This window comes from Mobula hypostoma, chromosome 4 (assembly GCF_963921235.1).
Source record: "Mobula hypostoma chromosome 4, sMobHyp1.1, whole genome shotgun sequence".
NCBI classification, from domain to species: domain Eukaryota; kingdom Metazoa; phylum Chordata; class Chondrichthyes; order Myliobatiformes; family Myliobatidae; genus Mobula; species Mobula hypostoma.
This window is the reverse complement of record NC_086100.1, coordinates 6,353,567-6,370,969: the sequence shown is the minus strand read 5'-3', so window position 1 is coordinate 6,370,969 and position 17,403 is coordinate 6,353,567. Positions and strand designations below refer to the sequence as shown.

The 17,403-nt window shown below is 50.4% G+C and overlaps 1 protein-coding gene across 4 annotated transcripts in view; it reads left to right on the top strand.

The window, feature by feature from the left end:
- LOC134345104 (TRAF2 and NCK-interacting protein kinase-like) overlaps window positions 1-17,403 on the top strand; it is a 255,068-nt gene that overhangs the window by 212,600 nt on the left and 25,065 nt on the right. For 3 of the 4 annotated variants that reach the window (XM_063045266.1, XM_063045265.1, XM_063045264.1), the window contains 4 exons: window positions 5,436-5,603; window positions 9,621-9,723; window positions 11,157-11,327; window positions 14,432-14,575. In XM_063045266.1, the coding sequence (XP_062901336.1) occupies window positions 5,436-5,603; window positions 9,621-9,723; window positions 11,157-11,327; window positions 14,432-14,575 (586 nt within the window). The remainder of the gene's footprint in view (window positions 1-5,435; window positions 5,604-9,620; window positions 9,724-11,156; window positions 11,328-14,431; window positions 14,576-17,403) is intronic. The other variant, XM_063045267.1, reaches the window with a different exon arrangement.

Genomic DNA, 17,403 nt, shown 5'->3' with positions numbered 1-17,403 from the left:
TCTGGTTTCCTCCCACAGTCCAAACAACATGCTTGTTAGCAGGTTAGTTGGTCATTGTAAGTTGTCCTGTGATTAGGCTGGGGTTAAAGAGATGGGTTGCTGGGTTGGAAGGGTCTGTTCCAGGCAGTGAATTCTTGTTCATCTTTCCCTTAAAGAAGCACCAATGCAGATTCCAGCACTAGGACACCCCTGGTGTTCCATACTTCTTTATTTTGAGATACAACACGGAACATGTCCTTCCAGCGCAATGAGCCACACCACCCAACAGCCCACTGATTTAACCCTAGCCTCATACGTGCGATTTACAATGACCAATTAACCTACTAACTGGTACGTCATTGGACTGCAGGAGGAAACCAGAGCACCCGGAGGAAACCTACGCAGTTCTTGGGAAAACATATAAACTCCTTACTGATGGCGCCAGAATTGAACTCTGAACTCTGAAATGCCACGGGATAGTCATAGTCATAGTCATAGTCATACTTTATTGATCCCGGGGGAAATTGGTTTTTGTTACAGTTGCACCATAAATAATAAATAGTAATAAAACCATAAATAGTTAAATAGTAATATGTAAATTATGCCAGTAAATTATGAAATAAATCCAGGACCAGCCTATTGGCTCAGGGTGTCTGACCCTCCAAGGGAGGAGTTGTAAAGTTTGATGGCCACAGGCAGGAATGACTTCCTATGACGCTCTGTGCTGCATCTCAGTGGAATGAGTCTCTGGCTGAATGTACTCCTGTGCCCACCCAGTACATTATGTAGTGGATGGGAGACATTGTCCAAGATGGCATGCAACTTGGCCAGCATCCTCTTTTCAGACACCACCGTCAGAGAGTCCAGTTCCATCCCCACAACATCACTGGCCTTACGAATGAGTTTGTTGATTCTGTTGGTGTCTGCTGCCCTCAGCCTGCTGCCCCAGCACACAACAGCAAACATGATCGCACTGGCCACCAGAGACTGCAGACTGCACCACAGGATGTAATAGTGTCGCACTAACTGCGACGCTACCGTGACACATCACCAATATTTCTTCTGCTCTCTTTACACCCTCCTCCGCACACTTTCCCAGTTAGACCGTAAGACCTAGAAGCAGAATTAGGCCATTCTCCCCATTAAGTCTGCTCTGCTATCCATTACGGCTGGCGTTCCAATGGCGGGGCTTTGACATGAGATATGAACTCTGTCTCTGCCACAGGAACTGCCTGACCTGCTGCAAGTTTTCTAGCTTTTGTTGTTTTGTTTGCTTCTTGATTACAAAGCTCAAAGTAAATTTATTATGAAAGTATGTACAACCATGTACAACCCTGAGATTCATTTTCTTGTGGGCATTCACAGTAAATACAAGAAACAAAATGGAATGAATGAAAGACTGCACCCAACACAACAGGCCAACAACCGTCTGCAGAAGACAGACAACAAACTGTGCAAATACAAAAAGAAAATAATAATAATCAATAAGCAATAACTATCAAGAACATGAGATGAAAAGTCCTTGTAAGTGAATCTATAGATTGTGGAACAACTCAGTGATGGGGCAAGAGAAGTTGAGTGAAGTTACCCACACTGGTTCAAGAGCCTGATGGTTGAGGGGTAATAGATGTTCCTGAACCTGGTGATGTGAGCCCTGAGGTTCCTGCACCTTATTCCTGATGTCAGCAGCAAGAAGAGATCATAATCGTGATGATGGGGTTTCTTGATGCTGTTTCCCCAGACACGCTCCACGTAGACGTGTGCTGTGGTGAGGAGCACTTTACCCGTGATGGACTGGGCCAAACCCCGGGGAGCTGAGGTTGAGAATGGATGAGCTATCCATACTTGAGTCCAGCCATAGACAACATTCACACAACTGGCTAGTGTGTGTGTTTGCGTGGTCACGTGTGTGTGTGTGTGTGTGTGTGTCTGTGGTACCTATTCTGAATCTGGGTGTCACTTGCCCCCTTGTGGGGTGCCTTCGCTGTCATCAGTTGCTTCCTTCACTTCACTCTTCACCCTGCTCTTCGCCAGCTGTCTCACCAGATCTCCAGCTCTGGCACTAGATTGGGAATTGTTTTCAGGCCATGCTCACTGTAGGCAAGGCCAGTATTTATCACCCATCCCTGCCCGACCCTCAAGGCACTGTAGGTGTCCCTGCCCGACCCTCGAGGCACTGTAGGTATCTCTGCCGGACCTTTGAGACACTGTAGGTATCCCTGCCTGACCCTCGAGACACTGTAGGTATCCCTGCCCGACCCTCGAGGCACTGTAGGTATCCCTGCCGGACCTTTGAGACACTGTAGGTATCCCTGCCTGACCCTTGAGGCACTGTAGGTATCCCTGCCCGACCCTCGAGGCACTGTAGGCAAGGCCAGTGCTTATCACCCATCCCTGCCTGCCCCTGGAGAAGGTGTGAGGGGGAGGGGGTGTTGGGTGATCTGCCTTCTCGTCCTCTATTATTATTTCAAGACACAGAGCAGAACAGGCATTTCCAGCCCTGCGAACAGCACCCCACCCATCACCCCCTTTTTAACCCTAACCTTGCCTCATCACAGGATAACTTACAAGGACAATTAACCTACCAACTGGTACGTCTTTGGACTGCGGGAGGAAACCAGAGCACCCGGAGGAAACCCACGTGGTCACGGGGAGAACGTACAGACCCTTGCAGATGACATTGGAATGAACTCTGAACTCCAATGCCTCGAGCTGCAATAGTGTCGCGCTAATTGCATGCTGCCGTGGTGCCTATCCTGAGGCACTGCCGGCCTCACGGGGAAGGCGCTCCCACAGTGACACTGGAAAGGGAATTTCAGGGTATAAGCCCCACAACGGTGAGGGAGCCGGTTGGTATGGGGCTTTGAGACGGTTTCTTTGAACGAGCCCACGTCATCTTTAATATCCTGTGTAAATCTGTGTAAAAACATCAAACACAAAACCAAGCATCACAGGAATAGGCCCTTCAGCCCATCGTGATGGGCCAGGCTAATTAAAAGTCTACAGGTCACCACGGCAGCGTAGCGGTTAGTGCAACGCTATTACAGCTTGGGGCTTCAGAGTTCAGAGTTCATTTCCAGTGTCATCTGTAAGCAAGTTTGGACCTTCCTTCACGTGTACTGCGGGTTCCCTCCCACAGTGTAAGGATGTACAGGGTAGTCAGTGTAAGTTGTCCTGTGATTGGTCTGACTTTTAGTAGGTGGGTTGCTGGGCAGCACAACTCTTTGGGCCGAAGGGCCTGTGTCACATTGTACCTCTAATTAAGATAAATAAATATACAAACGAATCTCTTCTTCCTGCATATCCCTCCATTCTCTCCACATCAATCCGCCCATCAGAGAGCCCACTCGACCACTCCAGGTAGCGCATTCCGGGCACTCACCACTCTGTATCAAATTTCCCCCTCTCACCTTAAATTCATGCCCTTTACTATTAGACATTTCAATCCTGCGAAAATGATGCTGTCTGTCTACTCTGTCTGTGCCTCTCATAATCTTATAAACCCCCATCAGATCTCCCCTCATCCTCTGCCACTCCTGAGCATAGAACATAGAACAAAGGTTCAAAGTTCAAAAAGTTGTAAGTAAATTTTATTATTGCAGTACATATGTCTCCATATACAACCCCGAGATTCATTTTCCTGTGAGCATACCCTGCAAATCTATAGAATAGTAACTATGAAGGATCAAGCAGACAACAAACTGTGCAAACACAAATACAAGTAAATAGCAATAAATAACAAGAGCATGAAATAGCAAGATAGAGTTCAGCACAGGACAGTATAGGCTCTTCAGCCCACGATGTTGTGCCGAGCTTTTAACCTACTCTAAGATCAATCTAACCCTTCACTCCTACATAACTTTTCATCTTCCTCACCTTCCTTTCCCAAAAGTCTCTGAGGTATCTGCCTCTACCACCACCCCAGGCAGCACATTCCAGGCCCCCATCTCTCTCTCTCTGTGAAACTCCGACAACCCCACCCCCGCACTTTCCTCCAATCACTTTAGAATTATGCCCCTTCGTATTAGTCATTTCCACCCTGGGAAAAAGTCCTTGGCTGTTGTCCAAACAATCAAAGCTTGTCCAACCTCTCACATAGCACACGCCCTCTAATCCAGGCAGCGTCCTGGTGAACCTCTTCTGCACCCTCTCCAAAGCTCTCACATGGGGTGACCAGAACCAAACAGGATACTCTGTGCAATTCCTGGTCCTCTTCCTGGGATATTTAAGGATCCGAAGCCCGGTGGAACTCAGAGGGGTTCAGAGGCAGTGTCCTCGTACGAGGGTCTATATCCCCTAGACTGAAGCTGTAGGGAAGCCTCTGGTGACTGCTTTCCTGTGGGGTGTCCATGTTCTGCTGTCCTGAGCCTAATCTATTATCATGAATAATAACAGCTCTGACAACTTTAATTATTCAGCAACCTCCCCACTCCTCCCGCCCCCGCTTAATTTGATCCAACCTTATTTGCCCCGTCCACAACCTCTCTCCCCTTTGGGTGATGAGTTCATTGGTGGATAGCTAGCCAAACAGATGACAGAGCCTGATTCCTTCCCATTGGTCGTTGGAAGAGCAAAGGCCTAGTGTGGTGGGTCGAACGAATCCAAGGGGCCCAGCATCCAGAGCTGGTGGAGCTCCCACTTGCCCATCCCAAAGCACGCTGGCCTCTGTTCCTTTGTTCTGCATAGCTAGAGTCATAGAGCACTGGCCTTTCAGCCCATCTAGTCCGACCTGCATCTGGAACATTGCCCTGCATAACTCTCCCATCCACGTATATATCCAACCTTGCGACTCGGTTAGCGTAACGCTATCTCAGGGCCAGCTGTAAGATCGAACTTTAGCTCCCACTGTTGTCTGTGAGGAGTTTGTACGGTCTCCTCATGAACAGTGTGGGTTTCCTCCGGGTGCTGCAGTTTCCTCCCGCATTCCAAAGACATAGAAGCTGGGGTTGGTGAGTTGTGGGCGTGCGCTCTCGGCACTGGAAGCATGGCGGACACTAGGGGACCGCTTCACACAATCCTGACTGATTTGACTTGACCCAAATGACACATTTCGCTGTGAGTTTCCACGTAGCTGAGAAAGCTAATCTTTCAATGTTGCAATGAAAACTGCACCCAGCACCTCTGCTGGCAGCTCATTCCACACTCTCACCATTCCACATCAAGTTCCCTTAACCTATGATCCCTGATATCACCCAACCTTGCATTACCCAATCTACCACTCATAATGTTGTATACCTCTGTCAAATCTCCCCTCATTCTCCTACGCTCCAGGGAGTAAAGTCCAACCCATTCAGCCTTTCCCGATAACTCAGACCGGACCGAGACCAGGGAAGAAGGGGCGGGGTGACACTGCTAGCTTGGGTGGTGGTATCTGGCATTATGCGCTTCCCCTGCCTGCCTTTCTGCCTGCCTGCCTCTCCCTCTATCTATCTATCTGCCTCTCTGTGTCTCTGCAGACTTCTGGTGAGAGAACGCGGAGTGGTCATGCTGACAGTAATGGCTTTGCCAGCCAAACCAATCTGCCCGATCTGGTGCAGCAGAGCCAGTCTCCTGCCACTACACCGACCGAGCCGGCGGGCCGGACCTCCTCTCAGCTCGCGCAGGAACAGGACTCGGCCGCTGGGGTAGGTGGAGGAGCTGCCGGGAGGGTATCTCCGGGGGAGGGGGGGTGGGGGTAAGAAGCCCTTTCGCCCAGACCCCTGATCTCAGTCAGTAAACGCCTACATGATTCCCTCCACGCCCCACTGAGTTAGCTTGTTACACTGTCAAGACTGCCCTTACAAAGAGCTAGCACAGCACACAATGGGCTGAATAGCCTGCTTCTCTGCTGTTACTCTGATTCTGTCAAGGGTCACCGGGAACTATTCTCTTTACCAATTTAAAGTCTGGTGACTTCTGTCCAAAGATTTAATGATCAGCTTTATTTGTCAGTTGTACGTCGAAACATACAGTGAAATGCATCTTTTGCGTCAATGGCCAGTGTCATCTGTGGATTGTGCCAGGGCAGCCCGCAAGTGTCGTCATGCTTCCAGTGCCAACATAGCATTTCTGCGACTTACTAATCCTAACCCTCACGCCTTAGGATTGTGGGGGGAAACTGGAGCACCTGGAGGAAACCTATGCAGTCACTGGGATAATGTACAAACTCCTTACAGGCTGCAGTGTGAATTGAACCTAGGCCACGAGCACTGCAAAGCCGTGCTAATGTGTCGCCACCAGACCCGTCCGGTAGCTCCAGCAGGAATTGCATTGACCCAGAAAGGACGCTGATCCTTTTGTTCCCCTTGCACATCCGCTGCCTGATGATTGCTGAGTTACGAAAGTTATTTTGGTCGTTCCCAGGATGTTGTTTCGACATGAAGTTTGTTGGTTGCCGGCGGCGATTGGCGTAAGGTTGGGGAAGAGGGGTGGGGCAGAGTGAGGAGGATTCATCATTAGATATGTGTCAGAGGGACGTGAGGGCAGGAAAGAACAATGCAAGTAGGAAGAACCGAGTGGTCACCACCTGCCACTCAGAAAGGACAGGTCCAATCCAGTTATTGAAGTTTTTAACACGACGCTATTTCGGATTGAGGTATAAGAGTTCAGAATTCAATTCCCGCTGCTGTTCATATGTTCTGCCCGTGGTGACATGGGCTTCTTCCGATTGTCTGGTTTCCTCCCACAGTCCAAAGATGGATGGGTCAGTGGTCATTAAATTGGTCATTGTAAACTGTCCTGTGATCAGGTGGGTTACTGGGCGGTGTGGCTCGTTGGGCTAGAAAGGCCTGTTCTGCGCTGTATTTCTAAATAAATACGTAGATAGATACATAGATAAATAAACAGGTAAGTAAATAGATAGATGACCGATAAACAAACCATCCTCATCCACAGTCTCACCACGAGTTTTCGCCCATTGCATTCCATTGCCACAGACTCACCCAATGGATGCCTGTACCTACAAGTTATTTTATTTTGAGATAGAGCGCGAGCAGCCGCTTCTGGCCCGCCGAGCCGCGTCGCCCAGCAACCCACCTATTTAACCCTACAATTTACAATAAGCAATTCACCTACAACTGGGAGAAAACTAGAGCACCCGGATGTGGTCGCGGGGAGAAGGTACAAACTCCTTACAGACAGCACCAGAATTAAACTCCGAATCCTGACCTCCCAAGCTGTAATAGCTATGCACTAACCACTAGGCTACCGTGGCACTGCTCTTGGTGACAACATCAAAAAATACATCAACCACAATCTCCTGCACTGCCAGGAAGAAGTGAGCTACCCCCTCAAGGAACAGCACCTCGTATTCTGTCTGGGTAGCCTTCAACCTCGGAGCATGAGCATCAGTTTCTCTAACTTCCCCTCCCCTCCCAACACCGTCTCTGAGTTGTTTTCTCTTCATCAACCCCATCACCGTTTCTGCCCTCTTCTTCTGCCCAATCACCAACATACTCTCTCTTTCATTCCATATCCACTGTCCTGTCCTATCAAATTCAATTTTCTTCTGCCCTCTGTCACTTCCACCTATCAACTCCCAGCTTGTCTCATCATTCCCATTCTCCCACCCCTCCCCCTCGCCACTTCCCTCCCCTCCAAAATTTTGCCCTCCTTCCCATCACCTGGATCCAGTCTCTCCCCTAATCAGATCCCCACCTCATTGACCAACCAATCCCTCCCCCACCATCCAATCAGATCACTCCTCCATCTTCGGATCCAGTCTCATCACCTATCACCCAATCTGACCACTCCTCCCATTGTCCAATCCAGTAACACTACCACCATCCAATCCAATCCCTTTCCCGCCACCTAATCCATCCTTCCCTCAATGTCCAATCTGGTCCCTTCCCCCAACATCCAATCCAGTCCCTGTCTCACTACCCAGCCAGACGTTTCCTCACCATCCAATCCAATTCCTGCTCCCACTGTCCAATCAAATCCCTCACTCACCCACCACCTGGTCCCTCTCCTCTCTCAGTCCCTGCACATTTGTCCACTGTTTTCCTCCAGAGCTGACTAACACAGTGCTCTCGTCAACCTCCTAACTTGTATCAGTGGTTAACCCGAGCTGCTCTAAAATTCTACTGCTCCATGACCAACCACACCATGCACCCCCGTTCCCCCCCCCCCGCCCATCGTCCTATTCCTGGTGTTTCCCATAGTCGTCACATTGCCTCAGCTGCTAGGGAGTACAGGTTCCCAACTCTCCAGCACCCTCCTCCCCATCATCTCCCAATTCCAGTTTCCAGGAACCTGGTCCTGAATATCTCCAGCTCTCCCTCTCCTTTATACCCTCCTCAAAGGCCAAGCCTCCATTCCCCCATTCTAACATCTCCTGTGACGTGAGATCTGGTGTCATCTCTACGTGGGCCCTTGAGAGGTTGTGCTCCATCAATATAAGTTCAAGTTGATTGGCGTTGGACTGCGGTGGTGTGTAGTGGTTCCTCCAAGAGAACCACAACCTTGTCGTGGTTTGGAGGCTTGTGTACCTCAATGACCCGGAGAGCTCTGCTGGCTGGAGTCAGGGCTTTATATTGTTACTCTTAATAGGATCACTCATGACAAACAGGTCAAAGGGTGGAGGTCAGGCTAAGAGTGGTCCACTGGTCCTCCAGTTTCAGGGGTTCAGCTCAGGGCTAACAACTGACTTGTCAAACAAAACTGTTACTGAAACACCAATGAAGAATCCTTCTATGCGGCCAAGGAAAGAAAGAGATGGAGGACCTTCATTCTGCCCTAAATGCCAGCGGCATAAAGGGCAGTAGGTAAAAACGAGGGGCAGCTTGCATGACGCTATTACAGACTGAGATGTTCCAGAGTTCAGAGTTCAATTCCAGTGCTCTTTGTATGAAAGTTTCGATTTGTCCACGTGGGTTTCCTCCAGGTGTTCTGTTTTCAAAGATGTACCCATTAATAGGTTAATTGGCCATTATAAGTCGTCCCGTGATTAGGCTAGAGTTAAATAGGTGTGTTGCTGTGCAGTGCAGCTATTGGACTGGAAGGCCTGTTCCACACTGTATCTTAAATAACCAAATAAAATACACAGCTAAACAAAACAATGTTCATCACGGACAGGGTGCAAATCACAGTACATACAGTCACACCCAGCACGTGTTCAACCATCTACGTGTACACAGCTAAAAGTAACAATGTTCATCACGGACAGGGTGCAAATCACAGTACATACAGTCACACCCAGCACGTGTTCAACCATCTACGTGTACACAGCTAAAAGTAACAATGTTCATCACGGACAGGGTGCAAATCCCAGTACGTACAGTCACACACAGCACGTGTTCAACCATCCACGTGTACACAGCTAAACGAAACATCAATCCTCGGGGACAAGGTGCAAATCAGGGTACAGATTATCACTTACAGCACAGAAAATAACAGTATCAACACAATAATATTAACAGATTAAAATGAAGTATTCTGTAGATGTATAAATTGACATATTTGGAAATCCTGTCCTGAAGAAGGATCTCAGCAAAACGTTGACTGTTTATTTCCCTCCATAGGTGCTGCCTGACCTGTTGAGTTTCTCCAGCATTTTGTGTCTGTTGCACCTTTTGTTTATGAACAGAAGTGGTTGTGGGTATAAGCTCCGTCGGGGGGGGGGGGTGTAATCTGTGGTGTGATGGGGTGCATTTCTCTTTCAGTATGGCAGAGGAACAGGCACAAAGTCATCATTCACCCCATTTGTGGACCCCAGGGTATTTCAGACTTCGCCTAGCGGAAGTGAGGAAGACTCCTCAGCGGCAGGTGAGTGACGTGCTTCAGGTCTCTGTCATCGGCCGGAACTCCCCTGAGATCCAAGATACAAGTTTATTTGTCATGCGCACATTCATGTTCAAGTTCACGTTTAATTCTCATTCAACCGTACATGGATACAGGCAATGAAACAGCATTTCTCCAGGGCCAAGGTGCAAAACACATTGCCAACAGGACACAGCACGCTGCACAGAACACACAGCACAAGTAACACACCTGGGTGCGGTGTCAGAAAAACATACAATCACAAAGAAAAAGATAATGTAGCCCAAGTCCCTGAGTGTCGCGAATGGAATGGCAGAGAAGTTATCCTGGTCCAGCTTGCTCTTCTAAGCAGCAGCGAGTGAACACCAGAGGTCAGCGTAGACAGAATGCCAGAGGCATTGAAACATGTAGTTTGGTTGCTGATGTTAAGTGTGAGGTTATTGTTACAACACTACTCAACCAGACAATATCAAAATCGTTTGAGTTTATTGTTCTCTGTGCAAGTACTTGAATGCACAGGGGCAATGAGAAACTTGCAGCCGCATCACAGGCGTGCAGCCTTTTCATCAACTCGTACACCAACTCTGAGTGTTGTAGGAATGTGAACCCCGGGGTCCTGCACGCAGCCATTCACCCAGCACCCAGCCTTCATTTGACCTTCCGAGGTGAATCACTTCATTGAACTCCGTCTGCCACTTCTCAGCCCAGCTCTGAAGCCTGTCGATGTCCCGTTGTAACAAACCACCTTCTACACTATACACACCGCCACTGACCGTCATGTCATCTGCAAACTTACTAACCCATATTCCACTTGCTAATCCAAGTCACTTGTAAAAGAAATCGCAAAGAGAAGGGAATGGCTGAACAGCTCTCTGTGAAACACCACTGATCGTCGACCTCCAGGCAGAATACGTACCATCGAAAACCACCCTCTGCCCTCTGTGGGAAAACAATGCAACTAAATTTCCCGGATCCCATGCCTCCTGACTTTCTGAATGAGCCAACCATGGAATAGAACAGATTAGAACTTTGTTGCCATTGTTCAATACAAGTGATTGTGGTGCTACTCCAGTCTGTGCAGAACACAGCTTTACAACGCGTGCAGTATGGCTTAATTTTTAAAAATCCCATATTGACATCCAATGAGTGATTTCAGTAGACCAGAACATTCAAGGGCTATTGGCAAGCTGGAATCTAGCACTATCATGAGAAACTCGTTGAAAACCTTGCTAACTTCCATATTTACCACAAGCACTGCTCCATCTTCATCGGTTTGCAGAGCTGTGGATAATCAGAAAGTCGAAGGGACTGATTGGATGTCTGGGCAAAGGCTCGAGCTACACTCGATGTGACAGTGTGCTGGGTGAAAAGGGGTTGGTGGGTTTCGAACCTGCCCGTCTCATGGCCCTGTGCTCAGACTGTCCCCTACCTTCCTGCAGTGATCTTCTCCGCTGAGATGCTACGGCAGGAGCAGGCGAAGCTGAACGAAGTCCGGAAAATCTCCGTGGTCAACGTCAACCCCACCAACATCCGGCCCCACAGCGACACTCCCGAGATTCGCAAGTACAAGAAACGGTTTAATTCGGAGATACTATGTGCCGCATTGTGGGGTGAGTCCCCGAGTCTGCCTCTGCTGACCACACCCGGTCCATCTCCGTAACACAACACTGACCCCCCCACCCCCGGTCCATCTCCGTAACACACCACTGACCCCCCCGCCCCCGGTCCATCTCCGTAACACAACACTGACCCCCCCGTCCGTCCGTCTCTGTAACACACCACTGACCCCCCCCCACCCCCGGTCCATCTCCGTAACACACCACTGACCCCCCCCGTCCGTCTCTGTAACACACCACTGACCCCCCCCCCCCCCCGGTCCATCTCCGTAACACAACACTGACCCCCCCCCGTCCGTCTCTGTAACACACCACTGACCCCCCATCCATCTCCGTAACACAACACTGACCCCCCCCACCCCCGGTCCATCTCCGTAACACAACACTGACCCCCCCACCCCCGGTCCATCTCTGTAACACAACACTGACCCCCCCCCCGTCCGTCTCTGTAACACACCACTGACCCCCCATCCATCTCTGTAACACAACACTGACCACACCCGGTCCATCTCCGTAACACACCACTGACCCCTCCGCCCCCGGTCCATCTCTATAACACAACACTGACCCCCCCCCCCGGTCCATCTCCGTAACACAACACTGACCCCCCCACCCCCGGTCCATCTCCGTAACACACCACTGACCCCCCCGCCCCCGGTCCATCTCTGTAACACAACACTGACCCCCCCCCCCGTCCGTCCGTCTCCGTAACACAACACTGACCCCCCCCCCCACCCCCGGTCCATCTCCGTAACACACCACTGACCCCCCCCCCGTCCGTCTCTGTAACACACCACTGACCCCCCCCCCCCGGTCCATCTCCGTAACACAACACTGACCACCCCCCCGTCCGTCTCTGTAACACACCACTGACCCCCCCCACCCCCGGTCCATCTCCGTAACACACCACTGACCCCCCCACCCCCGGTCCATCTCTGTAACACAACACTGACCCCCCCCCCCGTCCGTCTCTGTAACACACCACTGACCCCCCATCCATCTCTGTAACACAACACTGACCACACCCGGTCCATCTCCGTAACACAACACTGACCCCCCCACCCCCGGTCCATCTCCGTAACACACCACTGACCCCCCCGCCCCCGGTCCATCTCTGTAACACAACACTGACCCCCCCCCCCCCGGTCCATCTCCGTAACACACCACTGACCCCCCCCCCCCGGTCCGTCTCCGTAACACAACACTGACCCCCCCCCCCCCCCGGTCCATCTCCGTAACACACCACTGACCCCCCCCCCCCGTCCGTCCGTCTCTGTAACACACCACTGACCACACCCGGTCTGTCTCTGTAACACAACACTGACTCCCCCTCCCCCCCCCAATCTGTCCATCTCCGTAACACACCACTGACCCCCCCGTCCGTCTCCGTAACACAACACTGACCCCCCCGTCCGTCTACATAACACAACACTGACCCCCCATCCATCTCCGTAACACACCACTGACCCCCCCCGTCCGTCTACATAACACAACACTGACCCCCCATCCATCTCCGTAACACACCACTGACCCCCCCGTCCGTCTCCGTAACACAACACTGACCCCCCCGTCCGTCTACATAACACAACACTGACCCCCCATCCATCTCCGTAACACACCACTGACCCCCCCGTCCGTCTACATAACACAACACTGACCCCCCATCCATCTCCGTAACACAACACTGACCCCCCCGTCCGTCTACATAACACAACACTGACCCCCCATCCATCTCCGTAACACACCACTGACCCCCCCCGTCCGTCTACATAACACAACACTGACCCCCCATCCATCTCCGTAACACAACACTGACCCCCCCGTCCGTCTACATAACACAACACTGACCCCCCATCCATCTCCGTAACACACCACTGACCCCCCCCCGTCCGTCTACATAACACACCACTGACCCCCCCCGTCCGTCTACATAACACACCACTGACCGTCTGTCCGTCTCCGTAACACACCACTGATCCCCCGTCCGTCTCTGTAACACAACACTGACCCCCGTCCGTCTCCGTAACACAACACTGACCCCCCCGTCCGTCTCCATAACACAACACTGACCCCCGTCCGTCTCCGTAACACAACACTGACCCCCCCGTCCGTCTCCGTAACACAACACTGACCCCCCGTCCATCTCCGTAACACAACACTGACCCCCCGTCCATCTCCGTAACACAACAGTGACCATCTGTCCGTCTACATAACACACCACTGACCGTCTGTCCGTCTCCGTAACACACCACTGACCCCCCCGTCCGTCTCCGTAACACAACACTGACCCCCCCCGTCCGTCTCCGTAACACAACACTGACCCCCCCGTCCGTCTCCGTAACACAACACTGACCCCCGTCCGTCTCCGTAACACAACACTGACCCCCCCGTCCGTCTCCGTAACACAACACTGACCCCCCATCCATCTCCGTAACACAACAGTGACCATCTGTCCGTCTACATAACACACCACTGACCGTCTGTCCGTCTCCGTAACACACCACTGACCCCCCCCCGTCCGTCTCCGTAACACAACACTGACCCCCCGTCCATCCGTCTCCGTAACACAACACTGACCATCTGTCGTCTACATAACACACCACTGACCCCCCCCGTCCGTCTCCGTAACACACCACTGACCCCCCCGTCCGTCTCTGTAACTCAACACTGACCCCCCATCCATCTCCGTAACACAACACTGACCCCCAGTCCGTCTCTGTAATTCAACACTGACCGTCCGTCCGTCTCCGTAACACAACACTGACCACCCCTGTCCATCTCTGTAACATAACACTGACCCCCCGTCCATCTCCGACTGAGACGTGTGTCTACCCCACTCTCCCCAGTCACTGGGACATGTGTCTACCCCACTCTCCCCAATCAGTCACTGAGACGTGTGTGTACCCCACTCTCCCCAATCAGTCACTGGGACATGTGTCTACCCCACTCTCCCCAATCAGTCACTGTGACGTGTGTCTCCCCCACTCTCCCCAGTCACTGAGACGTGTGTCTACCCCAGTCTCCCCAGTCACTGAGATATGTGTCTACCCCACTCTCCCCAATCAGTCACTGAGACGTGTGTCTGCTCTGCCTTCTAGGAGTGAACCTGCTGGTGGGCACCGAGAACGGTCTGATGCTCCTGGACCGCAGTGGTCAGGGGAAGGTCTACAATCTGATCAGTCGAAGACGATTCCACCAAATGGATGTCCTGGAGGGTCTCAACATCCTGGTGACTATATCCGGTAAGAGGCGAGTTGGGGATTGAAGAATGAATGGTCTGTCAGCCTCATCCAGCCTTTGAACATAGAACAATACAGCACAGTATAGGTTCTTCAGCATACAACGTTGAGCCAGGCTTCAAAGTTCAAAGTAAATTTAATATCAAATGACGTATATGTCACCATTTACTGCCCTGAGATTCATTATAGACCATAAGGCATTAGAGCAGAATTAGGCCATTCAGCCCATCAGTCTGCCCTGCCATTTGGTCATGGCGAATCCATTTCCCACTCAACCCCGTTCTCCTGCCTTCTTTGTAACCTTTCATGGCCTGACTTATCAAGAACTTATCAACCTCTGCCTTAAATACACCCAATGATCTGGCCTCCACAGCTGCCTATTTAATTAATAAATTAATTCCACAGATTCACCATCCTCTGGCTAAAGAAATTTCTCCTCATCTCTGTTCTAAATGGATGTCTCTCTGGTCCTAGTCTTTCCCAAAAGGAAACATCCTCTCCACATTCGCTCTATCAAAGTCTTCCAACATTCAATAGGTTTCAATGTCACCCCTCATTCTTCTAAAATTAAAGTGAGTACAGGCCCAGAGCCACAAATGCTTTTCATATGACAAGCCTTTGTATCCCTGAATCATTTTCATGAACCTCCTTTGAACTCTCTCCAACATCAGCACATCCTTTCTTAGATAAACCGAAAACTGCTCACGATACTCTAAGTGATGGGCTGGCTGGTGACGCAACGACATGGGCGCCGGACCCGGGAGCGGAGGTTCCCGGGTTTGAAACCAGTCAAGTACACTTTCCATCTGTGTGGGGTTGAGTGTCGAGTTTGCAACTCGATATCATAAAATAAAGGGAAAATACTGCGGAAATGTCTGTGTGAAGAGTGGAGCGCCACACAGTCTCTCTCTCTCTCGCTCCGTGCCTTGTATAAGCCATGAAAAAGACATCATCACAGACACACGCACGGACACGCAGACTCGCACGCACGCACACACAGACTCACACACACAGACACACACGCACGCACACACAGACACACGCACGCACACACAGACACACGCACGCACACACGCACACACACACAGATGTACATGCACAGACTCGCATGCACGCAGGCACACGCTGACAAAAAACTCAAAAGTGACAACTCTCCGGTAGCTTATAAAGCCTCAATGTTACATCCTTGCTTTTATACACTAGTCTTTTCAAAATGAATGCTAACATCACATTTACCTTCCTCACCACAGACTCAACCTGCAAGTTAACCTTTAGGGAATCCTGCACAAGGAATCCCAGGTCCCTTTACACCTCAAGTTTTTAAATTTTCTCCCCGTTTAGAAAATGTCAACCCTTTTACTTCTTCTACCAAGGTACATGACTATACACCTCCTGACTCTGTGTTCCATCTGCCATTTCTTTACCCATTCTCCTAATCTGTCTATGTCCTTCTGCAGCCTCTCCACTTCCTCAACACTACCTGCCCTCCACCTATCTATATTTTCTTGTAGGCATTCGCAGTAGAACAAAGAAACAAAATCGAATCAATGAAAAACTACACACAAAGATCACACACAAACAACCAATGTGCAAAAGAAGACAAACTGCAAATACAAAAAAACAAATTATAAATAAGTAAATACATGATATGGAAAACAGGAGTTATAGAGTCATTGAAAGTGAATCTGTAGGTTGTCGAATCAGTTCAAAGTTGAGTTGAGGTTCAAGAGCCTGGTGGTTGAGAGGTAATGACTGTTCCTGAACCCGGTGATGTGGGACCTGATGGTTGAGGGGTGATAACTGTTCCTGAACCTGGTGGTGTGGGACCTGATGGTTGAGGGGTGATAACTGTTCCTGAACCTGGTGGTGTGGGACCTGATGATTGAGGGGTAATAACTGTTCCTGAACCTGGTGGTGTGGGACCTGATGATTGAGGGGTAATAACTGTTCCTGAACCTGGTGGTGTGGGGCCTGATGATTGAGGGGTAATAACTGTTCCTGAACCTGGTGGTGTGGGACCTGATGGTTGAGGGGTAATAACTGTTCCCGAACCTGGTGGTGTGGGACCTGATGGTTGAGGGGTAATAACTGTTCCTGAACTTGGTGGTGTGGGACCTGATGGTTGTAGAGTAATAACTGTTCCTGAACCTGGTGGTGTAGGACCTGATGGTTGAGGGGTGATAACTGTTCCTGAACCTTGTGGTGTGGGACCTGTTGGTTGAGGGGTGATAACTGTTCCTGAACCTGGTGGTGTGGGACCTGATGATTGAGGGGTAATAACTGTTCCTGAACCTGGTGGTGTAGGACCTGATGGTTGAGGGGTAATAACTGTTCCTGAACCAGGTGGTGTGGGACCTGATGGTTGAGGGGTAATAACTGTTCCTGAACCTGGTGGTGTGGGACCTGATGGTTGAGGGGTAATAACTGTTCCTGAACTTGGTGGTGTGGGACCTGATGGTTGTAGAGTAATAACTGTTCCTGAACCTGGTGGTGTGGGACCTGATGGTTGAGGGGTAATAACTGTTCCTGAACCTGGTGGTGTGGACCTGAAGCTTCTGTACATTCCTCATGAAGGTAGTAGTGAAAAGAGAGAAAAGAGGACCTGAATGGTTGGTTTTCTTGATGATGGGTGTCCTCGTAGGATTTTCCATTCCTGGGCATTGATGTTTCCATATCAGCCCGTGCGACAACCAGTTAAGATGCTCTTCATGGTGCATTGATAGAATTTTGTCAAAGGTTTGGATGACGTGCCGAATCTGCCCAAACTTCTAAGAAATTATGAAAAGAGATAGGTCTAAATATGTAGAGTTAGGTATAGTGTGCAGGTTGAG